This window comes from Rhinopithecus bieti, unplaced genomic scaffold, assembly GCF_001698545.2.
Source record: "Rhinopithecus bieti isolate Rb0 unplaced genomic scaffold, ASM169854v2 scaffold_13348, whole genome shotgun sequence".
NCBI lineage: Eukaryota > Metazoa > Chordata > Mammalia > Primates > Cercopithecidae > Rhinopithecus > Rhinopithecus bieti.
Window position 1 is genome coordinate 7,551,639 of NW_016808764.1, and position 24,594 is coordinate 7,576,232.

Here is a 24,594-nt window from a genome sequence, read left to right on the forward strand (position 1 = left end):
CCCTTTGTTTTTTTTTTTTTTTTTTTTTTTTTTTGAGACAGTGTCTCGCTCTGTCACCCAGGCTGGAGTGCAGTGGCATGGTCATAGTTCACTGCAACCTCAAACTCCTGGGCTCAAGTGATCCTCCCTCCTCAACCTCCCAAGTTTCTAGGACTGCAGGTACACATCACCATGCCTACCTAATTTTTTCTTTTTTTTAAAGAGATGTGGTCTATGTTGCCCAGGCTGGTCCTGAACTCTTGGCCTCAAGTGATCCCCCCCACCTCAGCCTCCCAAAGTACTAGGATTACAGGCATGAGCCACCACGCCCAGCCTCTTTTCTTCTTGAAAATAATGAAGGTTAGAAGATGGAAAGAGGAGAGACATGTAAAAGCTTCCTTTCGCAAAAGACAGTTATTCATTCTTCTTATCCATTGTGTAACATCAATACCCAAATTCAAAGGGATAAAGAGGCAAAGGGACTCACAGGACCTTTTAGCATTCGAACTTGTCCAGCTCATCTTCACAGTGCGAAGAATGGGACCTGCATTCTATCTCTTGCCTTCCACTATGGCTGGCTTTGGGTGAAGGTCCCCAAGAGTTTTCTCACTGTGATACTTCCTCCTAGATATTTCTTGGAAACAGATCCAAGTTGGTACTCTTGAAATCTTGTGCTATAAGAAAATCAGGGAATTGTGTGCACTTCTCAAGTTCTGGCTTAGACTGTTTTGTTTTTGAGACAGGGTCTCGCTCTGTCACCCAGGCTGGAGTGTAGTGGCGCCCTGACAGCTCACTGCAGTCTTGACTTCCTGGGCTCATGTGATCCTCCTACCTCAGTCTCCTGAGTAGCTGGGACAACAGACATGCACCACCATGCCTGGCTAATTTTTAAAATTTATTTGCAGAGACATGGGGGGCGGGTCTCTCCTATGTTGCCTGAGCTGGTCTCAAACTCCTGGGCTCAAGCAATCCTCCTGCCTTGGCCTCCCAAAGTGCTGGGATTACAGGCATGAGCCACGCACCCAGCCTTAGACTGTTTCTTTGCTTAATTCCCCAGGATGATGCTTCCCTAAAAAGCAGCAGCCAGGTGGATGGGCATCTCAATGAACTTCCCCACCAAAGGCCAGTAAGGCTTTGACCTCCAGGGCAGTGGCCTCCTGTTCTGGGTAGAGCCAGCCTCCTCAGCTTTCCCGCTTTGGGCCTGATGGAGTCTGATGGAATGACCCATTAGGGCTGCGTTTGCCACGTGCAGAGCTAACAGCAGGCAGGGCCAACCGAGTGAGCCCTGAGACCATCTCTGGAGTAGCCCAGGGCCATGAACCATCCAGGCCTGGGATAAGGTTGGGAGGTGGGGTGGACTAGAGCCTCTTCCTGGCCTGACAGAGTTGGAAAGCAGAGGAGTCTCTCGGCGGACCCCAATTTCCAGGCCAGAGGAAAACAAACAGGACTCCCCGGGGCTGAGGAGCTGCTCACCCACTTAATCCTCCGGTGATGTCTTTCCGGTTCCTACTTGATGCCAACAGCTGGGACTGGCCTGGTGCACAGGCAAATGTATTGGCCCAGCCTCCACTCTGCTCAGAAGGCCCAGCTCTCTAAACAAATCCAAACAGCAGCAGTGGGCTGGACAAAGGGCACCCCCAGCCCTCCTGGGAAGGGGTATGGGTGGGGAACTGGCTGTTAACATGGCTCTAGGCAGGAGCTTGGGATGGTTCTGGAGCAAGTGGGCTCAAGGAGCAGTCTTCACCGAGAAGGCTGAGCTTCTGCCTCCAAGGCCCAAAGGAGGGGAGTGGGTGGCATGGGGGGCTTCCACTATAGCCCTGAGCTCCCCGTCCAAGCCTGCCCCTCACACTGAGACCTCTGTTGCCTCTGGCTGGGGTCAACAGTATGTTTCAGCAGGAACACATTGAGCTGTCACTATGATAGCTTGGGCCACCTCCATCTCTGCCTGGTCTCCTGACTGGCCTTCGCACATCCAGTCTTCCCCATTCTCCAGTCACTGGCAGGGTAGGCAACTCGGATCAAGCCAATCCCCTGCTTAGAATCCTTCAGTGACCTTCCCACTCTCAGGATGAAGTCTGCAATCCTTTGCATTCCTTTTTTGTTTGTTTTTGTTTTTGGAAAGGGTCTCTCTCTGTTGCCCAGGATGGAATGCAGGGTGTAACCATGGCTCAACGCAGCCTTGAACTCCTAGGCTCAGGTGATCCTCCCACCTCAGTCTCCTGGGTAGCTGGGACTACAGGTACACACCACCACGCCTGGCAATTTTGTTGTTGTTGTATTTTGTGGAGAGGGCATTTTGCCATATTGCCCAGACTGGTCTCCAGCTCCTGGGCTAATGTGATCCACCTGCCTTGGCCTCCCAAAGTGCTGGGATTACAGGTGTGAGCCCCCAAATATGGCCTTTTTTCTTTTTTTTTTTTTTGTTTACAGACAGGCTCTTGCACTTTGTCACCCAGGCTGGAGTGCATTGGCATGATCATGGCTCACTGGAGCCTTCAACTCCTGCCTCAGCCTCTTGAGTAGCTGGAACTACGGGCATTTGGCCACCATACCTGGCTAATTTTTTTTTTTTTTTTTGTAGATGGGGTCTTACTATGTTGCCCTGGCTGGTCTCAAACTCCTGGCTTCAAGCAATCTGCCCACCTCAATGTCTCAAAGTGCTGGGATTAAGGCGTGAGCCACTGTGCCCAGCCAGCTGAGAGATTTTAAACGTTCTCACCACAAAAAACAAATAATGGAGGTGATGGATATGTTAATTAGCTCGATTTAACCATTCTGCAATGTGTACATATACAAAAACATGTCATATACCATAACTTTTATCAATTTAAAAAACCAGTGCAGTGCAAATACAATTTACAGATGTGCATAGAAACTGAATTCAGGCCAGGTGCAGTGGCTCACGTCTGTAATCCCAACACTTCAAGAGGCCAAGGTGAGTGGATCACCTGAGGTCAGGAGTTCAAGACCAGCCTGGCCAACATATCAAAACCTCATCTCCACTAAAAATACAAAAATTAGCTGGGCATGGTGGTGGTTGCCTGTAGTCCCAGCTACTTGGGAGGCTGAGGCAGGAGAATGGCTTGAACTTGGGAGGCAGGGGTAGCAGTGAGCCGATATCATGCCACTGCACTCCATCCTGGGCAACAGATCAAGATTCTATCTTAAACAAATAGAATGACAATTAAAAACCCCAAATTCAAATACAAGTAGAAAGAGTGAAAATAGAACCCTGATGTTTTTTGTTAGGTTGGGAGAGGTTCTTCCTTGTATCAAATATCCCCCTCCCCACATATCATTTGTGATGATGTTTCATGTGTGAAGCACAGACCCTAAAGTGACCCTCAATAATCCCTATTTCCTGGGAAGTGGATCCTTCCCCAGTCCAGCCTCAAGATAAGACCCCAGCCCTGGCTGCTGCCTTGACTGCAGCAGATGAAAACCCTGGACAGAGGACCCAGAGAAGCTGTGCCTGGAGTCCTGACCCACAGGGGCTATGAGAAAATGAATGTGTTGTTGTAAGCTGCTAAGTATGTGGCCATCTGTCATGCTGCACTGGATAACTGACACGAGGGGCATGGTGTGTGAACGCATGTATGCATGTAAAGGAGGGGTTGGCTGGAGAGGGTGTGGGAGGAGGAGAGTTGCCTGCATAGCTGTGTGGGGTCTACACAGCCATGTACCTCCTTTGGAGGCTATCAAGTAGAAGTCATTTGGTTGCCACTAAGAGAAACAAACCCAAAGAGGGACGCTTGTGCCAAAAACAATCAAGCACTTTATTGTGAGCACACAAAGGCAAGAAATGCAGAAACGGCTTCAGGGACACGAACCGGGAGCTGAGAGGGTTTTAAAAACCAAGCCCTGCACTCTCTCCCTCTAATCTTTTGTCTCTGCCTCTCTGCATATCTGCTGACTTCTCCCTCTGCAGGCAGGTTTTCTCTACTACACAGAATCCACGGTGGTGGCAGGAGGGCACCCACAGCTCCGTGCCGGGAGACAGGGGTCCTGCCTGCTGGGGAAGAGACTCAGGGCCCACGCCTGTGCGAACCCATGTGGGACAGGGTGGGGATGGCCACGTGTGCAGCCTGCTGTGGGCAGTGGGGAAACTAAGGGAGTCCTTGACTTGCTCCCCCACTCCCTTAGCTGGCAGCTCAAGTAGTCTTGGTCACTTCTTGCCTTTGGCAGCACCAGACACTGTGGCTTCGCCACACCAGCACATCTCTCTAGCTCCACCAATGAGATATGAGAGAAGTGCAAGCCCTTAGCTGAGAAGCATCCCTATGAGTGAGGTGCTTGCTGCCCAGTCTGATGCAAAACCCTGAGACTGTGGGTCCCAGAGGCCAGAGGCGTCAGAATATGGTGGGGAAATGGTGGGAGGAGACCTCAGGGAGAAACCAGGAGGGTTTGTCTTAAGACCTTCAAATAGGAGCACTTGTAGGACTCACTGGGCTTGGGAGAGCACTGAGAACTGCAGCCCCAACAGAGGAACGGGAGTCAATCCACGGAGCTCCCAGAGAACCAGGGCCATAACGACAGTCCAGGATACGGTCACTCCAACGGCATCTGAATTTTTTTTTAAGAAGAGATGGTGCAGGTGGGGGAGTAGGGACAGGAAGTCTGAGCGCAAGGGCCTCTTCCTATAAGAAACTACTGTGTAGAGAAGGGAAGGAAACAATCCGAACGGCAGATGGCCAGCGCCCTTCTGGACGGCCAGAAATGGCCACTATGGGTTCAGATTCTCTACCTCTCTGGCGGTGGGCAGGCTGGAAACAGTGTGCCATGTGCAGTGCCAACGTAGCACAATGCCCCCAGCAGAAGGAATCCCAGTCAAAGGAATGGCAAAGAAAGAGGATCCAGGAGCCTCTCCTGGCCCTGCCGGTGGGATGCTGAGTCATGTACCTCACACTACACAGTTCTGTTTGGTCCTTTTTTTTTTTTTTTTTTTTTGGAGACAGAGTCTCACTTTGTTGCCCAGGCTGGAGTGCACTGGCGTGATCTCAGCTCACTGTAGCCTCTGTCTCCCAGGTTCAAATGATTCTCCTGTCTCAGCCTCCTAAGTAGCTGGAATTACTGGCGCCCGCCACAGTGCCAAGTTAGTTTTTTGTTTCTTTAGTAGAGATGGGGTTTCACCATGTTGACCAGGCTGGTCTCGAACTCCTGACATCAAGTGATCCTCCCACCTCGGCTTCCCAAAGGGTGGTCTTTACCTTTGACACATACACGGAGTCAAATGATTTTCATTGTTTTGAAGTTTGCAGCTGTCAGGGTAGGAAGATTGCTGCAAACAACAGGAGAGTAAAAACTGAATGAGGCTCTTAAAATAATGAGGTAGGGTTTGCTGTATTTCAGAATCAGCAATGACGAACACATGCTACGTTCTGGGCAGGATGTCAGCATGGATGTTCCTCGTCCCCAGGTGCCAACAGCATCTCCTTGACAAGCGCCTATGTCCCTGCTTCCTCCAGAGGACAAGTTCAGGCATCATGATGGGAGCATCTCCGAGGCTCCATGGAGACACCTGACCGTGGACAGCCAGGTTCCTGGAGAAGGTGCTCAACATGGAGCATCGGCCTACACAGAGGCTTCACTTTCTCTGCAGGGTTTGTTCTGTGGCTAACGGAGGGTACAGAAAATTAACAACACATGGGTGGCACAGGGGAAGAGTGAGCCCTAAGCCGATGAACATTCAAGATATGGGGGCAAATGGGCTTACAGGAGCATATTTTCAAGGTAATTAATGTAGGGAGTACTTTGAGGGCACAGGAAACTGAGTAAAGATGAAAATGTGGGCTGCGCATGGTGGCTCACACCTGTAATCCCAGCACTTTCGGAGGCTAAAGTGGGAGGACTGCTTGAGGCCAGAACTGAAGACCAGCCTGGGCAACACAGCAAGATCCCTGTCTCTAGAAAAAAATTATTTAACAATTAGTTGGGTGTATTGCCATGCACCTGTACTCTCGGCTACTCGGGAAGCTGAGTTGGGAGGATGGTTTGAGCCCAGGAGTTTGGAGGCTGCGGTGAGTTATGACTGTGCCACTGCACTCCAGCCTGGGCCACGGAGTGAGATCTGTTTCAAAAAAACAAGGGAAATGTGATTGCCCTTTTTAAACCAGGCTTAAGTCAGTTCGTAGTGGAAAGAGGTCCAGTGTCTTCTAAGCAGGGACTTAGACACTGACACACCTAGCAAACTTGATCAATAGAAGGCTCAGGGCAGCCAACTCTGGCAGCGTGTCCTGCTCTGTTCCCGAGAGAAAACGGTCTTATCTGGGTCACAGGAAAGGAAGGCGCTATCATGAGACCAGCCGTCCAGAGCCTCAGCCTCACTTTGCTCCAATTCCCCATCAGCTCTCCCCTAGTATTTCAATCCTGGCAGAGACGGGATAATTTTCACGCCTTGGATAGGGCATGAAAGCACCAGCCATTGGAAGAGGGGCTCTCCATAGCAATTTACAGCTGCTGACGAATGCACCGACCCAGTGCGGCTGAGCTCCTGTGAGCTGCCCCGGGAGTCTGAGTATCTCTAGATGGAAAGAAAGAGATGCCAGTACTGGGAGGACCAAGGGTGCAGCCTTGACCAGAACCTGCACTGAGGGATGGCCAGTCTAGGAGGTCTCTGGGGCACCTGGTGGCCTTTTTCACTGCTGTGACCTTGCTCTCTGTTTCTTCAAATTCCTACAGCTACAATTAGACCCTCTCCCTCAACATGTCCCAGCCACAATTCTATCTGGAGTGGCAACACATACAAACTCATGCACACACACACGCACGCCACAATTTGTCTCCAAGAATCATGAAGTTTTCATATAAACCACAGAATATATTTAATTCAAATTAAACATGAAACTAGAATAATGTTCGGTCCTTATCAAGTAGCAATTACATTGTTTAAAAAAAAAAAAAAGAACAGTACATTTCTGTCTACATTCCGGCAATCCAACGAGGCGGCACGGGTCACATCCAGTTTGACGAGGTGACAGAGCCAGCAGTCACCATCCAAGGGCATGGTTCTGAGGGGACTGGGGAGACACAGACGATACATGACACAAAATGACTCTGCAGCAAGTCTGAAGGACAGTAGCCTCCCTCCTAATACATAAGAATGAAAGTCCAGGTAGCAGAGAGTAGGCCACTTGCATAAAGAGCGCATTTTATTAAATAGATAGTTAACGCACTGCTTCTTACTCATTCCAAGTTGCTGTAGGTGCTGCCCGCGTTAACAGCAGGGGCAAAAGCTTCCTATGCACGTTTCAGCAGGAATACTCTCTCCACTCCAGGTATTTCTTTGTTTTGGATTTTTTTGGCATTATTTCCTTCCCATGTGAAGAAAGCCAACTTCTTCAAGACACAGGTCATTCAGCTTCAGTGGCGACCTCCAGGTTCTCCTAGGGCCGTGCAGAAGGCCAGGTCCCACACAGTGAGGCCCTCCTTTGTCCTCCACGGAAAGCTTTTCACTGTTCTGTCTGCAAAGGAAGAGGTTTGCCTGCCCCTGCTCCACTTGCCAGGGTAGAAGGGGTGGAGGGCTGGGAGGGGGCTTTCTTCACAGGGCAGTGCTCTCGGTATCATTGTCTATATCCAGCAGGATGCGGCCAGGCACGTCTTTACTGGCTGAGTCTGAGTGCATTTCAGGAAAGATGCTGCGATGTGGTTCTGAAACCCTGGAATTGGAGTCTGGACAAAAACATGAGGAGACATGGTATCAATGAGGGGTAACCCCCGAGAGGTCACCTGAGGGTGCTTTGAGAAGAGAGGCTGGGACGTTTCAGGGTCAGCCCATGCACACAGAGTCCCTTGCAAGAGGCCTCATCAGCTCTTAGAAGCCAAGTGATGCCTTTGTGACCCCAGAGGGCAGCTGAGTGGCACAGCCTCGCCTCTGGGCTCTGATGTTGCTTGCTATGAGCCCGGGGCAGCCCTTGGAGATGCAGCTTTCAAAGGATTTGCTTGCTTTGATGGAAGAAAGGAAGCCTCATTCTTCCCAAGGCCTCTAATGCATGAGATGAACCCTCCTGATGGCCCCTGGGCTGCCCTGGGAAGAGGTCTCTCCTCGAGACTGCTGGGTTTTCCTCCTGTTACTAACACTAGGACCTCACCTTNTGGACAAAACATGAGGAGACATGGTATCAATGAGGGGTAACCCCGAGAGGTCACCTGAGGGTGCTTTGAGAAGAGAGGCTGGGACGTTTCAGGGTCAGCCCATGCACACAGAGTCCCTTGCAAGAGGCCTCATCAGCTCTTAGAAGCCAAGTGATGCCTTTGTGACCCCAGAGGGCAGCTGAGTGGCACAGCCTCGCCTCTGGGCTCTGATGTTGCTTGCTATGAGCCCGGGGCAGCCCTTGGAGATGCAGCTTTCAAAGGATTTGCTTGCTTTGATGGAAGAAAGGAAGCCTCATTCTTCCCAAGGCCTCTAATGCATGAGATGAACCCTCCTGATGGCCCCTGGGCTGCCCTGGGAAGAGGTCTCTCCTCGAGACTGCTGGGTTTTCCTCCTGTTACTAACACTAGGACCTCACCTTCAGCACTAGCAACATTTGGGCCTGAATTATTTGTTGTGGTTGTCCTGTGCATTGTAGGTGTCACCCAACAGATGCCAGTGACATGCAGCCTCCTCCCCCAGTGTGACAACCAAAAATGTCTCCTGTGCATCACAGATCACTGGGGAAGTTTAAATTGTCTCCAGAAGCTGCCAAGTGTTCCCTGGGGAATCACAATCACTGCTGACTGACATCACTGAGGCAGACTAAGTCTCCTGCAAATATTAACTTCCCCTTCTCTGTCTAACACACCTCGAATGCCATTTTCATGTCTTACTATGTTGGCTGAAATTCCTTCAGCAAGGTGGCAAACATATGGTGCTCATGCTGTTGTCCCCCTCTCCTATGCTCTTCCCAGAGGCCAGTGGGTCTCAGATTCATTTATGCATGAACAAATATTTACTGAGCACCTCCCAGGTGCCAGGCACCATTCTACCTGCTGAGGACGCAACACTGCACAAGACAGGCACAGCCTCAATGAAGCCCATGGTCAAGTGGGCGAACCAAGGGGATCTTAATTAAAACAAAAGGGCCGGCTTCTCTAGTAAATGTGGGTTCTGGCAAATTATGAGAGCCTCATTAGGTATTTTAGGGCTGGTGTAAGAGAGAAGAGAGATGTTCTGTAGTTTTGCTTTGCTGGGTTAGAGGTAGCCATGGCAGGCAGCAGTGAGGGAGTGGGAGGAGGAGGTAGTTTGCTGGGACGTCTCACATTGAGGCTCGAGAGCTGCTTCTCCCCTACTTGCTGTGGTGCAAAATGACATCCTGCCTGTCCTTGCCGGGGCTAGTTTTGAACTTATTTCTGTTCGACCTGCTCCTGTCTGCGCAGGCACAGCTTGAAAACGCTGGTGCACTCCGGGGAAGCTCACTGCTTCGAGACTTGTTCCAGCTCTACCCCTTCCACCTTCCTGTCCCTACAGTTCTGAGCTGTAAGATCTATTTACTCCCTGGGACATCCTTTTTCTCACAGTGACTCCTCGGTTGTCCCTCAAGGTTTCCTACATACCACAACTCAGAGAAATTTCTAGATTTATGGAGGTGCCAAGGTGTCAAAGAGTTCAGGTGCTGAATGTCATTTCAGACAATTCAGGCCTTGTGATAACTATAAAACCAATGACACTGTGCAGAATTGCACCACCCTATGGTGCAGTCAAAGGTGTTCTGTATGCACAGAATAGGGGCTGTCTTGGATTTGTCCTAAGCAGAACAGAAGTCAACGAAGGCAGGGACTGCGTCTGTCTTGTTCAGTGTATCCTCAGTACCTAAAACAGTGACCGGCAAATAGATGTTCAATAAATTTTGTAGCTGCACACTTGGATGGTTGGATGGATGAATGAAGAGTCATCTAGAGCAACCATCTTTCCAATCCTCCGTTCTTACATCTTCAGGGAAAGAAGTAGCTGTGACTTGAAGACGATACCAGTATAAGAAAATCACTGCAAATGCAATCTTTTCCCCATTATTTTGGCCCCTAAAACAGAGGGGCTACCAGCCTGTGTCTCTTCTCAGCCCAGAGTTTACCAGAAACTATGGAACAGACATGACCTGGCGGGGAACGCATGATGCAAAGGCACTGTGCATACGGATGAGATTTCCACTTGTTAATATCTGTGTTCACATGCAAGTTAACGCCTATCAGCCACGAAGCCCTTCCACAGCTGCTCTCTTTTTCTTATACATCACATATATATAATTTTTAGATTTATGCCTTTCTAAATTTTCTATTTATGATCCACACACATTATTTATTTGAGGGGAAAAATGTTGGGGCGTAAAGGAAATCCCTTACTCTGCCTCCCACCTGCCCCATCTGGTTTCCCCAGCCCCTCTCTATTCCTACATGAATCATCCCTGAAAGAATGACTTTGTTTACACACAAAAAGTAGAAAGAATTACAGCAACTTGTACAGAACTAGTTTTCAGAAAGAGACTTCATCACAGTAGCTAACATTAAAAAAAAAAAATTTTTTTTGAGATAGGGTCTTGCTCTGTTGCCCAGGCTGGAGTGCAGTCGTGCAATCTCAGATCACTGCAGCCTCCACCTCCCAGGCTCAAGCGATCCTCCCACCTCAGCCTCCCGAGTAGCTAGGACTACAAGCATACGCCACCATGCCTGGCTAATTTTTTGTATTTTTGGTAAGAGACAGGGTTTCACCATGTTGACTGGGCTGGTCTCGAACTCTTGGCCTCAAGCGATCCTCCCACCTCAGCTTCCCAAAGTGCTGGGATTACCAGCATGAGCCACCATGCCCAGCCTCGGTAGCTGACATTACTATAGAGCACTTACAACCGAGAGTGTACTATACACCCATACTTTATTACATCGTCTCACTGAACCCCTACTAACTAATCCTAAGGCAGCAGAAATAAGAGAGGGAGACTCAGAGGCTCTATTCCCTGCTCAAGGTGACACAGCCAGGGGGGACCAAAGAGGATCAAAGCCAGATGAGTTGCAGTCTGGCTCTTCACATTACATTTTCCCTCCTCCCCAGAGGAGTGTGTAAATCCTTGGGTGAAGGTCCTCAAAGACATTATCTGAGATCATTGTTTCAGTCTTAAACACTCCGGTTTGTTGTAAAAAGGAGAAAATGGTTATTTCAGAAAGACACCTGTAAGAACCTGGTTTGCCTGAAATACCTCTAAATCTTTCTGGCTATGAACTCGTATATTAACTGCACCCCAAGAAGGGCTGGTTTCTGAGCATATGCTTGGAGCTAAGTTCATACAAAAGATACTGTTCTTAAAAAAACAAAATAGGCTGGGCATGGTGGGATGATGGTGTGAGCCCAGAAGTTCGAGACCGGTCCAGGCAACAACACGAGACTCCATCTCTATGAGAAAAATACAAAAATTAGCCGGGTGTGGTGGCGCATGCCTCTAGTCCCACCTTCCAGGTACTTCGGAGGATCGCTTGAGCCCAGGAGGTCAAGGCTGCAGTGGGCTATAATCACACCGCTGCACTCTAGCCTGGGCAACAGAGCAAGAACCTATCTCTTTAAAAAAAAAAAAAGAGAGAAAGAAATAGGGCATGACCTCCAGTACCAGCCTCAGCCCAAAGGCAGAACTTGATATAGTTCATCACAGATTTGGGGCTCTGACAAATGTAACCAGGTTCCTTCCTGAACTGAGTATCTTATCCAGGAAACAGAAGTGGATATTTAACAGCTGGAAGTGGAATGTTATCACTAAGGGTATGGTTCTAGAAGATTTACTTATTACTTCAACAATTTTGAATACGTGCTTTTGGTTGTGAACCCACCCTTCAAGAAGTCCAAGGTGATTCTGATAGCCACTTCGACAAGTAACAGATCCAAACATGCCCTTGAAAGTAAGTGGTGCAGGCACAATTACAGGGCGAATAAACTCCCTCCCCCTCTCCACCACCCATCCCTCTTCTCAGACCTAGGGTATCAGGGAATGCCTTCCTTCACCAGTTAACGGTTTGAGTCTTAAACACTCTGGTTGACTGTTGTAAAAAAGAGATAAAGGTTATTTTAGAAAGACACCTGTAAGAACCTGGTTTTCTTTAAACACCGCTAAACTTCTCTAGGAATTTATGCATTATTTGCATTCCAAGAAGGGCTGGTCTTTGAGCATACTGCTTGGAGCTAAGTTTATATAACAAGTATTATATTTCAAAATTAAAAAAAGCAAATAACCAAACAAAAAAAGAAACCTTTTATTGGAGGTCTCTTTTCTGTTCTGTTTTTGTTTTTAAATAAAATATCTACTGTATGAACTTAGTTCCAAGCAATATCCTCAAAGACCGGCCCTTGGAAGGCAGAGAATATATAAATTCACAACCAAAGAGGTTTAGGGTGCTTTTAAAAAGTAGGTTCTGGCTGGGTGTGGTGGCTCATGCCTGTAATCCCAGGACTTTGGAGGCTGAGCTACTCAGGAGGCTTGAGCCTGGGAGGTGGAGGCTGCAGTGAGCTGAGGTCGTATCACTGCATTCCAGTTTGAGCAACAGGGTAAGACTAACAAACAAACAAACAAACAAAAAGCAGGTTCTAACAGGTGTCTTTCTAAAATAACCTTTTTCTCCTTTTTACAATATAATAGCTGTCATATAAACTTAGCTCCAACCAGAGTGTTTAAGACCCAAACCATTATTTCTTCAGATAATGTCTTCACTTTCAGGATCCACACCCAAGGATATACACAACTCTTTTGGGAAAGAGGGAAAATGTTAGGGTGATTAAGAATGATGGAGCCAGGCGCGGTGGCTCATGCCTGTAATCCCAGCACCTTGGGAGGCAGAAGTGAGTGGATCACTTGAGGCCATGAGTCGAGACCAGCCTGGCCAATATGGCGAAACCCCGTCTCTACTAAAAACACAAAAATCAGCCAGGTGCTGCCACACCTACCTATAATCCCAGCTATTTGGGAGGCTGAGGCAAGAGAACTGCTTAAACCAGAGAGGCAGGGGTTGCAGTGTGCCAAGATTGCACCACTGCACTCCAAAGTAGGCGACAGAGCAAGACTGTCTCGAAAAATACATAAAATAAATAAACAGAATGACAGTCCAACCAATCTGGCTTTGATGCTCTTTGGTCTAAGTAGAATTGTGTAATTTTATCAGGAGCTGATGACTTCAGGTCAGTTTTCCAGGGCTATGAGCGACTTTGAGTCAACTATTCAGGAGTGATTCTGTTCAAGTCTCACTGGATGTTATCTTGACACAATTCTGATTATCTACTTATTAAAAATAAACTGCAAGTAGAAATAGAAGCCACTTAAATATCCAACTAAGAGTAATAATACATCTGGTTGATGAAACATTATGTAGTCACTGAAAAACATGGTTCCAGGCTGGGCGCAGTGGCTCATGCCTGTAATCCCAGCACTTTGGAAGGCTGAGGTGGGCAGATCATGAGGTCAAGAGATCGAGACCATCCTGGCTAACATGGTGAAACCCCGTCTCTATTAAAAATACAAAAATTAGCCGGGCGTTGTGGCGGGCGCCTGTAGTCCCAGTTACTCAGGAGGCTGAGACAGGAGACTGGCGTGTACCCGGGAGGCGGAGCTTGCAGTGAGCTGAGTTCAAACCACCGCACTCCAGCCTGGGCGACAGAGCAAGACTCCGTCTCAAAACAAAAAACAAACAAAAAAACCATGGTTCTAAAAATTATATTATCATATGAGAACGAGCATATGATGTAAAGTAAAATAAAATGATTCAAATCTATGTCAAATAATTATGCTCATGTACCTCCTTTTTAGAAAAACTAAAAGAAAAAAGGGGCAGGCGCAGTGGCTCACACCTGTAATGCCAGCACTTTGGGAGGCCGAGGTGGGCAGATCATGAGGTCAGGAGATGGAGACCATCTTGGCTAACATGGTGAAACCCTATCTCTACTAAAAATACAAAAAATTAGCTGGGCGTGGTGGCGGGTGCCAGTAGTCCCAACTACTCGGGAGGCTGAGGCAGGAGAATGGTGTGAACCCAGGAGGCGGAGCTTGCAGTGAGACGAGATTGCACCACTGCACTACAGCCCAGGGAACAGAGGGAGACTCTGTATCAAAAATAATAATAATAATAAAAAGAAGAATATCAATGGCAGACTTTTTCAATTGTATGGCTACAGTTGATTTCTTATTATTTCCATTTCTCAAGAGTTTTAATATCCATGCTTATTTTTATTTATCTGAGACAGAGTCTCATTCTGTCACCCAGGCTGGAGTGCAGTGGTGCGATCTCAGCTCACTGCAACCTCCACCTCCCAGGTTCAAGCAGTTCTCCTGCCTTGGCCTCCCAAGTAGCTGGGATTACAGGCACCCACCACGACGCCCAGCTAACTTTTTATATTTTCAGTAGAGACAGGGTTTCTCCATGTTGGCCAGGCTGGTCTTGAACTCCTGACCTCGAGTGATCCACCCACCTCCTCCCAAAGTGATGGGATTACAGACATGAGCCACCATGCCCTGGCTCATGCTTATTTTTAAAAAGGCATTACTTCCATGACATAAGAAGGGTGAGAGTTTAAAAAGCAAACACTATGAAATTAGCCAGCAAAGTGTCTAGGCTTATGGCTACTATGTGAGTCATTTGGTCTATCTGTGGTACAGTGGACTAATGCCTCACAGTCTCAGGCTCACTAAATTATACGAATGTACTTGTTAACTCCTTCTGCAGAGCATTGTCTTTTTAACCCATGAAAGAACTGAGATTCAAAAAAACAAGTGGTGCATCAGAATCAAAATATGGATACCTGGGTCCCGTCCCCGGTCTCCTCTGTTTGGGTCCTAGTAGGCTAGATGCGGACGTTTGAGTTTTTAAAATCCTGACATGTGAATCTAACATAGAAATCTGATTAAAACTAGTTTCTTCTAGACAAAAATGATAAATAGCAGGCCAGGCACAGTGGCTCATGCCTATAATCCCAGCACTTTGGGAGGTTGAGGTAGCCGGATCACCTAAGGTCAGGAGTTGGAGACCAGCCTGGCCAACATGGTGAAGCCCCATCTCCACTAAAAATAAAAAAATAGTCAGATGAGGTGGCAGGAACCTATAATCCCAGGTACTCAGGAGGCTGAGGCAGGAGAAGCGCTTTAACCTGGGAGGCGGAGCTTGTAGTGAGCCAAGATCGCGCCATTGCACACCAGCCTGGGCGACAGAGCGAGACTCCATCTCAAAAAAAAAAAAAAAAAAAAAAGAAAATAGCTAGCCTTCATTTAGATCCACTGTATATTAAGAACTGTAACTGGCTATCAAAATAACCTTGGACTTTCTAACAATTTAGACAGATGTCACCACTTTACAGATAGCCAGGTTGTGCCTGGCCTATGTTATACTAAGAGCTGAAATTCTAACTCAGTCAGGTCCAACTCCATGATGTGTGTTCTTTCTACTATACCTCAAGTTTGCCTAATACGGAAAAGAACGGAAATTAAAGAAGTAAAAGGTCAGCCCTGTGGCCACCTGTTCCACATCTGGGCACACACTTAGTATTCCAAATGATTGCAGCAAGCACCAACAAAGCCAGGCCTTCAGTGCATGCACTATTAGTAGGGACGCAAGCAGGCAGGGTTAGGGTGGCCGGTTAGTAACAGGCGTGAGTGCACAAACATGATCATCAAGTAGCAAAAATGCATTGGCCAATCAGGTGCCTTTTCCTTACCATTAAATATTCCAATCTCAGTTCTTACTGAATATGGCAGGTCATACATCTAAATTATTTAATAAAACGTTTAAATTAGAATACTCTTTGCTAAAATCTATTACTTCAAAAGTAGCAAGATGTAAACTCTTTTCCACGGGAATTAAAACTCTTACTGCTCTCTACAGTCACAATTCACAGGCGACTCAACATGACGCCAGAATCCCGGCATCCTCCAGTGCTGGTGCTGAGCTGTGAGAAGTCGGCTGCCAAACCTGCTTGGCAACAATAATCTCCCCCAAGAGTTTATATTAATCCCATTAGCCTTAACCCAACTCTTTAAAACTCTAACTTAATCCGATTCTAAAGGAATAACCTGTTTTCAGGAATTTGTCCATCTAAAGTTTTCTAAGTGAAAACATTATGTCATAATGAAGGACCATCCTGTCCAAGGAAGTTATAATTTTTTCCTCCTTGAAAAACCTAATGGCTATAGCCAAGAATGGTTAATAGCAGTATGATCAACACTAGCAGATTCAAAAATTCTAAATGTTGGCCTTCTGTGTACTTTCAATGGCAGACCAGGGGATTTTAAGATAGTACAGCTTAATTCGGTAATATAAAGATAACTGTGGTGACCTGGAATTTCTTGAGTTAGGAGAATTCATAGCATAGATTGGTTTTTAAATAGCTAATATCTTAGGGAAACATACTTTTAATGTAAAATTTCACTTATGTAATAATTACAGCAGTATATTACAATGTTATAGCAGATCAATAAAGTAAACTTATGGAATAAATATACCCCAGGTAACAATGGTATTAAAGAATAGGCATAATTCTGGTTTGGAATCTTTCATTTAAAAAGAAGGAAATATCTGAGAATAACATTTTGGTGTGTCACAAGCATGAAATTGTGGAATCATGCCTGGGCCTCCTCCCTGTTTTGAAGGCTACGCTCTGGTTTTCCACTTCTGGTTCCTACAGAAAGTCTTACTCAGACCTAAGCTGTGAGCACTCCGGCTAAGGGCCCCACAGTAGGCGTAAGGCTCAGGTCAGCTGATTAAAGCAGCTGTACACATAATGAGGGCCTTATGCTGTCCACATGTAGACCCAGCGGCAGACTTAGATGAGCTCACAGTGCCTTTTAAAAAGTTCGTATGGTTTAATAAAGCAAAATGGAAGCATGCTAGAATGCAAAGGAATTTAAAAGAATTCTGTGTAGGGTATTTGGGGGAAGATTTTTTTAATTTTTTGGCCTTGAGAATTTAAAATATCAAATTAAGAAGCTCCATGCAGTTAACTTGCACTTAAGATACAAAAATTTAAAATTAAAGCTCAAGACACAAAGGACACAATCTCCTCCCGTGCTGACGGCGCCTGGGTCCTCTTTGGTTGGATGTTGGTGAGCCCAACAGTGACAGGTAAGTCACACTGGGAAGAGTAGACTGCTGGTAAGAGGCTCACCAAAAAGACAAAAGATATTACTTTTTTTTTTTTTTTTTTTTTTTTTTTAAAGAGACAGGGTCTCACTCTGTCATGCAGACTGGAATGCAGCGAGCAGTGACACAATCACTACCACTGCAGTCTCGAACTCCTGGGCTCAAGCCATCCTCCTGCCTCAGCCACTCAAAGTACTGGGACTACAGGCACCAGCCACTGTGCCTGGCCCCTAAGAAAGAAGATACTCTTCAAAAGCAGCTTAAAATCAGGCTCTTGATCTACTGACATCTACTCCTTGAATCTGAAGCACTGCAGCTCAAAGTGCTTCTGATAAAAATAAAGAAAAGTCTATATGCTACAGAAAGGATGGCCCATTGGCTGTCGGGGCACAGGGTCTAAAGGTTGCTCCTGAGTACACAGTCAAAAGCACATATGCAAAACATGGCTACGCAGGAGCATGTGGAGCTGTGGGGCAAGCTGCTCAGGCCGTTACAGACCTTAGTCCTGGACACCTTCCCCACCTGTGCGGGCACGAGGAAGGGCATCTATTGGGAAACAAACAAACAAACCAACATGGCTGTGTTGTTTTCAAAATAAAAGCTCTGATGTCATCAGAAAAAAAGTTATTAACCATTTATAACATGTGCAAATTATGTATTAAATTCCTGAAAAAAGTTATTAAAATATATTGTTAGAACCAGTTAACCATCACCCTTTGGATTAATGGAAACCTCTGGCACATTTTTAGCTGCAAAGTCACTCAATATGCCTGGAAAGCCCAGGGGTATACTTCAGCTTCTTTTCCAAAAGTGCCTCCACTTAGAACAATTTAAACTGGGCTGCTGTAAGAAATTATTTGAGGTCCCTAATTACCATTTTTTAAAACACAGTAGAAAACCCCATATCCATCCTTAAATTTAATAATAAATTAGAGCATTTGGGATGGATATATTTTTGAAATCTTAAATAAAATGGTCATGTTCTAGACTATTAAAAATATGCGATTAGGTAGTCCACTAAGACCTGTACAATCACCACCACTTCAAAACAGGTTCCCACTGGGTCTATAGGAAACTCTTCATTCTTCCCTCCCAAGCCAGTAGAGGCCAGCACCCTGATATGACTGTACCCTGAGATCTCCCTTTTGGAGCATTCAATTTGGCATAAATCATGTTTTTTAAAGTTATACCTGAAATTCTGTACTTAATATGAACATTTTTACTCTTAGAAGTACTTAGAAGTACTGTTTAAGCATTTTAATGAGGAATTCACTAAGAAATAAAGTTCATGTTCGTGTTGTAAAAGACCTTCCACCTGGATTAAAAGTCATTATGTTTAGAAAAATGTAAACGTACATAGGTCTTAAACACACAAGCAACTGTAAGTCAGGGGTTGGCAAACGTAAAGGACCAGGTAGTAAATGTTTCCAACTTTGTGGGCCATGTGATCTCTCGTCACGACGATCCAACTCCGCTGTTTTAGCACCAATGCAGGCACAGACAATATGTTAACAAATGGCTGTAGCTGTGTTCCAATAAAACTTTAATGACAAAAACTGGCTGCAGGACAGGTTTGGCTTGCAGGTGCAGTTTGCTGATGCCTGGTATAAATCAAAGCTTAAATAAAATGTAGTAGTACAAAAGCAATGTAGAGCAGGCAGGGAAATACGGGCATTGATGTCCTACTACTGTACCCGTTAACTATCCTTGGAAGCTGGGGTGCTGCCGGCTGGTGAGGCTGCTGTCCGGACCCAGCTGAGTGAACACCCCCAGGAGGATGGGGGGGTGGGGGCACGCTGGGCGTTCGCTTGGCTTTGGTACTGGTCCTCCGGTCTGCCGGTAAGTTCCAGGCATGTGCTGTGCAGTCTCCAAGGTTACCCCCCGCCAGGGTCCTGAGGAGCTGGCAGGCTGGGGTTCTGTTTTCCTAGGGGGCCCGGAGTAAGCTGGGGGGCGTTGGAGTTTGGGGGAGGGGGTGTGAGATGGCTGCTCAAGTCGGCATGCCTCAGCTGGCAATGTCATGGGGGTTGGGAGGGCCCCTGGCCCTATTGGGCTTGGTGTGCATCAGCGGCGTGGCCTGCGTAGGGGCGTGCGGCGGGTGATTGGAGCTTGGATTGGAGACAGGCCTGCTGGAGTACCTCAACGGGGGTGCTGAGAGCTGGGAGGGGGCGGAGGGCCTGGCCTGGAGCTGGCCGGTGCTGAGTGGGAGGAGAGGGGGGCCTTCGGGGTGGGGTGCTTTGGTGACAAGACTGGGGTGGATGCTGAGATGTTCCTGAAGAACTCTGGCCCCTCGGGGTGGCCAAGGAGGTGGGTTGCCATGGTTTGCGGGGGGCTGGAGGCGGGTTTCTTACGGCTGCACCAAAAGAGAGAAAAACCTTTCAGTAGGAACAGTGAGGCAGCAACCACCACCACCCTGGCCAGGAGCCCAAATTTAACCCCGCCAGTAATAAACCACAGCATCATGTGCCTCTGATGAGAGGTGGTCAGGAGGGTACCACACTGTGTCTTCCTCCCCAAAACCCATAACCCTAGTCTAACCATCAGAAGAACATCTGACAAACACAAATTGAGGGCCTTTCTTCAAAAGGCCTGACCAGTACTCTCCAAAACCGTCAAGGCCATAGGAAAGCACAGAAAGATGGAGAACGTGTCACAGACCGAAGGAGACTAAGAAGATACGATTTGGGAGGCCGAGACGGGCGGATCACGAGGTCAGGAGATCAAGACTATCCTGGCTAACATGGTGAAACCCTGTCTCTACTAAAAAATACAAAAAACTAGCCGGGCGAGGTGGCGGGCGCCTGTAGTCCCAGCTACTCGGGAGGCTGAGGCAGGAGAATGGCGTGAACCCGGGAGGCGGAGCTTGCAATGAGCTGAGATCCGGCCACTGCACTCCAGCCCCGGCGACAGAGCGAGACTCCGTCTCAAAAAAAAAAAAAGAAGATACGATGACTACATGCGATGTGGGCTCCTGGATGAGATCCTGGGACAGAAAATGGACATGAGTGGAAAAACTAGGGAAATCTGAATAAAATGTGGAGTCTAGTTAATGGTAATGAAGCGCAAGGTGCAGTGGCTCACGCCTGTAATCTCAGCACTCTGGGAGGCCAAAGCAGGCAGATCACTTTAGCGCAGGAGTTCAAGGCCAGCCTGGGCAACGCGGCAAAACTCCATCTCTACAAAAAATAAAAAAATTAGCTGGGAGTGGTGGTGTGTGCCTGTAATCCCAGCTACTCATGAGGCTGAGGTGGGAGGATGACGTGAGCCCGGGAAGTCCAAGGCTGCATTGAGCTGTAATCACATCACTCAACTCCAGCCTGGGCAACAGAGCGAGACCATTTAAAAAAAAAAAAAAAAAAAAAAAGCGGGGGCAGGGTGGGGAGACTGGCCCCATGTTGATTTCTGAGCTGGGGTAAAAGTACCATGGTCATGTAACACATTAACAACAGGGGAAACTGAGTAAGGGGCATACAGGAACTCTCAGCATTATCTTCGCAACTTTTCCATTCAAAATTACTCCAAACTAACAAGTTTATTTTAAAAATTAAGTACATTCTGCACGTTTGAAAGGTCTTTAAAGGTCTATCGTTTTGAAAATTCAACAAGAAGGAAACTGTTAACAGAGGCCACCCGAATAACACGGAAGTGCTGCCCTCAGCCCGCTTAGCAGCCTCCTCGTTAGGTCCCCATGGGAAGACACAGAAAGAGGCAAGAACAGCCAGGAGGGACCACCAAGCAGGACTGGTTCACCCGACATAACATGACCCCTGACCCCACGCCACCTTCTCCTTGAGAGCTTGATTGGTTTGACCGGTCTTAATAACAGAACTTCTACCAGTTCCGGAACCATCTGAGTTAACAGACATGTCCTGGACAAAAGCATGAATAAATATGGAAGAGTTGCCTTAGAATTATTTCTCTAAAGAGAACTGAGTCACATCACTCTCCTCCCTATACCAGCTGAGCTCAGGGATGGGAACCTGGTACTGAGGAGGGCAGGAGGGAAAACGACAGATCTGGGGCTCTGGTTTTGGGCTGGGAGGGGTAGGGGGAAAGGAGAGACTTTAGCCTTTTTCAAACTCTGCTAAGATCCTACTGGTTCCCCAAGAAAAAAGAGAAGGAAATGAAGGAAAGAAATGAACATGTATCACTGTTCACACATCACCAGTACCAAGTAAGGCCTTTTATATAAATTATGCACATTATAATTTATATAAATGATCTCATTCAAGTCTCATAAGCTCATTGCAGGGCAAGCTCTATTATCGCCATTTTCACAGAGAAGAAAACTGAGGCCTGAAGAGGGCCAGTGTTTGGTAATAGGCCACACAGCTAGTAAGGGGCAGAACAGAGACTCCTGCCCGTGACATGTGGACTCCCTGAATGCTTTTTCCTCATCCTCCTTCCTCTATTCCTTGGCTGCCTGTTTACAGGTCCCAGAATTCAGGATTAAAAAGGGTAAAGTCTTGGTGGCTCATGCCTGCAATCCCAGCACTCTGACTGGCTGAGGCAGGAAGATCACTCAAGACCAGCCTGGGCAACACAGTGAGATCCTGACTCTACAAACAAATAAACAAAGTGGCCAGGCATGGTGGCATGTGCTTGTGGTACCAGCACTTTGAGGGGCCAAAGTGGGAGGATCACTTGAGTCCAGTGGCTGAAGGACGCAGTCAGCTATTATCACGCCACTGCATTCCAGCATGGGTGACAGAATAAGACCCTGCCTCTAAAAAACATAAGAAAGGAAAAAAAAAAAAAAAAAGGAAGGAAAAAAAAGGAAGAAAAAATAAAGTGTACTCTGCTACACTGGTCTGGAATTTTCAACCCTGGAACTCAGAAACCACCAACCAGTTTACATTATCTGTACTCCGGAATGCCATTAGCATTTTAAAAAAAAGTCTAGTTTTCTGTTCTAAGCAATAATAATTGTAAATTCACTGAATAAAAGTTCGTTCCTGACATTTAAGGGTGTGAAGAGGATGAGGAGTGGGAGCATGGGAGCAGAGTGTCCAGGGAAGGGGGCTGGGAGAAAGGGAGGCCTTGTCTGAGACCACCTCAGAGGCGCAGGGGGTGGGTAAGGCAAAAAGAATCAAACCGGTCCTGCAAAGAAGCCTGAGAGCTGTGATTTCGGGAAGCAGGAAAGACTCCGAATGTGGCTGTGAGGAAAAGAGTCTTCTTAACCCAAAACCAGAGTCACACCTGGAATCTAGGTACAGAAGACTAACTTCCCTGAAGGATCAGCTGAGATCCTGATGACGGTGGCCCAGAGAGACAGCCTTAAGAAGGATAAAGTGGGGGTCTGCAACCAAGAAGTGGACCCGAATCTGCCTCCCTGCCTATAATTCGTAGAAATGCCACTAACATTTCTGTCGTGCTTTATAAAGACCAGGCTTTCACAGACAGACACAGTGAATTTAATCCTTTTTTTTTTTTTTGAGATGGAGTCTTGCTCTGTTGGCCAGGCTGGGGTACAGTGGCACAATCTTGGCTCACTGCAACCTCTGCCTCCCAGGTCCAAGCGATTCTCCTGCCTCAGCCTCTTTAGTTGGGACCACAGGCGTGCAGCACCATGCCCGGCTAATTTTTGTCTTTTTAGTAGAGATGGGGTTTCAACATGTTGGTCAGGCTGGTCTTGAACTCCTGGCTCAAGCGATCCGCCCACCCCAGCCTCCCAAAGTGCTAGGATTACTGGTGTGAGCCACTGCGCCTGGCCTCTCTTTTTTATTTTAGAGATGGGGTCTCACTCTGTTGTCCAGGCTGGAGTGTGGTGGTGCAATCATAGCTCACTGCAGGCTCGACCTCCTGGGCTCATGAGATCCTCCTGCCTCAGCCTCCTGAGTAGCTGGGACTATAGGTGTGTGTCACCACACCCAGTTAATTTTTAAAAAATTTTTTGTAGAGGTGGGCTCTCACTATATTGACCAGATTGGTCTCCAACTCCTGGCCTCAAGCGATCTTCCTGCCTCAGCCTCCCAAACTGCTGGGATTATAGCTGTGAGCCACCATACCCAGCCGGAAGAAGTGATTTTTGAGGTGAGACCTGAATGTTAAGAAGAAACCATGTGAAGATATGGGACAGTATGTTCTGGAAGCGCTAAGGAGGGGATGAGCTTACTTCATTCAAAGAACCAACAGCAGAGTGTGTTGAGAGGGGGGAGTGTAAGCTCTGGGCTCAGAGGTAGGCCCCACCAGCACGCAGAGAATCCAGGGTGAGAAGTTTGCATGGAAGCCACTGAAGAGTTTAACCAACAGATGACATGATCTGCTTGGAGGTTTAAAGCAATTCCCCTGGCTGCTGGTTGGAGGACTGCAGGGGAGACAGGTGGGAGCAGTTCACATTCTGTTAATCAGGACCTAGAAAGCTCTCACCCCAATTCTGAGGCAACAGTGGCTCCCAGACCCACAAAGCTAAGAAGTACAGAGGCCGTGGTAGTCTCCAGACAGAGTGAGAAGTACAGAGGCCGTGGTAGTCTCCAGAGAGTGAGGGCTTGGGACACCAGGAAAACTGGGAGCATTTCTGCAGAATGGACTTTTTGTTTGTTAAGCTTTGTCACGCCTAAGGAAAAGCTAAATGTCTGTTTTTCTGTTCTCGATTTTTTCCTTTTCTTTAATGACCTCTCTTGAATGACTGAATTTTCTGCTTGCCATTTTACAACAGACACAGAAAAGATCTGGCCACAAGCCTCACCATCTGAATCCTTGCGCTAATTTACAGAGGTCTGCACAACCTTCCCTGAGGACAAGGAGGAGGGTGGCTGCTTACCTCGGCGCAGAGTATGCGGGCTGGGCCCCGCAGCACTGTGAGGTGGGCCCAGGGAGAGCTGGTGGGAGCTGGCAGCTGCCTGGGCCTGGTTTTGGCCAGAGGCTATCTGACTGTTGTTTCTCCCTGGTGCTGGCGCAGCTGCAGACACAGGGTCCTTGGGTTTGGGAGGACTAAGAGGAGTAAAAGTCCAGTTAGACGTCAGACAATCCCAGCTAGAAAATCTGAACATACTGCACATAAAACATAAGATTCCAAGCAGAGTTTTCACTTCGGCAGGAAGGACAAGGATCTGAAATTCTAACTAGCTCGCACTGGGCTTATAAAGCTAGTGTTTACTTGGTGCCATATAAAGAGCTAACGTATACTTGGTGTCATTTTTTTTTAACAGATGGGATCTTGCTATGTTGCCCAGGTTGGTCTCAAATTTCCGGACTCAAGCAATCCTCCTGCCTCAGCATCCTGAGTAGCTGGGACTATAGGACTATTTATTTTATGAGATTCATTGCATCAGACTGGACTCCAACGACTCTGCCACTCCAGTATCATGAGAGAGATCATTTCAAAGCAACCAATGCGGAGTTTTCAGCTCTACTGTGTTTGGACTTAAATTGGGCAGTACTAGTACAATCACGAACGGGCTTTTAGATGCTGACATATATACTATACAAAACTAAGCAAAAGCCACGGTAAAATAAGACTCTAAATGATAAAGGGCTTGATTATTATCAATAACTTGAACTGAAGGAGAACTCGGAGGCTAAATGACTACTCGAAGTCCAGAGTTGGTA

General features: G+C 47.2%; 2 protein-coding genes across 5 annotated transcripts in view; one reads left to right on the top strand and one right to left on the bottom strand.

The window, feature by feature from the left end:
- The window catches only part of SLC5A11 (solute carrier family 5 member 11), a 60,511-nt gene extending 42,975 nt beyond the window's left edge, over positions 1 to 17,536 (top strand). For 2 of the 4 annotated variants that reach the window (XM_017887124.1, XM_017887128.1), the window contains one exon: positions 16,942 to 17,536. In XM_017887124.1, coding sequence (XP_017742613.1) covers positions 16,942 to 17,013 — 72 coding nt within the window. In that variant the 3' untranslated portion in view covers positions 17,014 to 17,536. Of the gene's footprint in view, positions 1 to 5,395; positions 6,881 to 16,941 lie in introns of those variants that run through there. The other 2 variants (XM_017887127.1, XM_017887129.1) reach the window with 1 other exon arrangement.
- ARHGAP17 (Rho GTPase activating protein 17) overlaps positions 7,517 to 24,594 on the bottom strand; it is a 99,325-nt gene continuing 82,247 nt past the window's right edge. Inside the window, 8 exon segments of the mRNA XM_017887123.1 lie at positions 7,517 to 7,650; positions 18,745 to 18,937; positions 18,939 to 18,986; positions 18,989 to 19,012; positions 19,015 to 19,068; positions 19,070 to 19,238; positions 19,240 to 19,396; positions 23,807 to 23,976. Coding sequence (XP_017742612.1) covers positions 7,517 to 7,650; positions 18,745 to 18,937; positions 18,939 to 18,986; positions 18,989 to 19,012; positions 19,015 to 19,068; positions 19,070 to 19,238; positions 19,240 to 19,396; positions 23,807 to 23,976 — 949 coding nt within the window.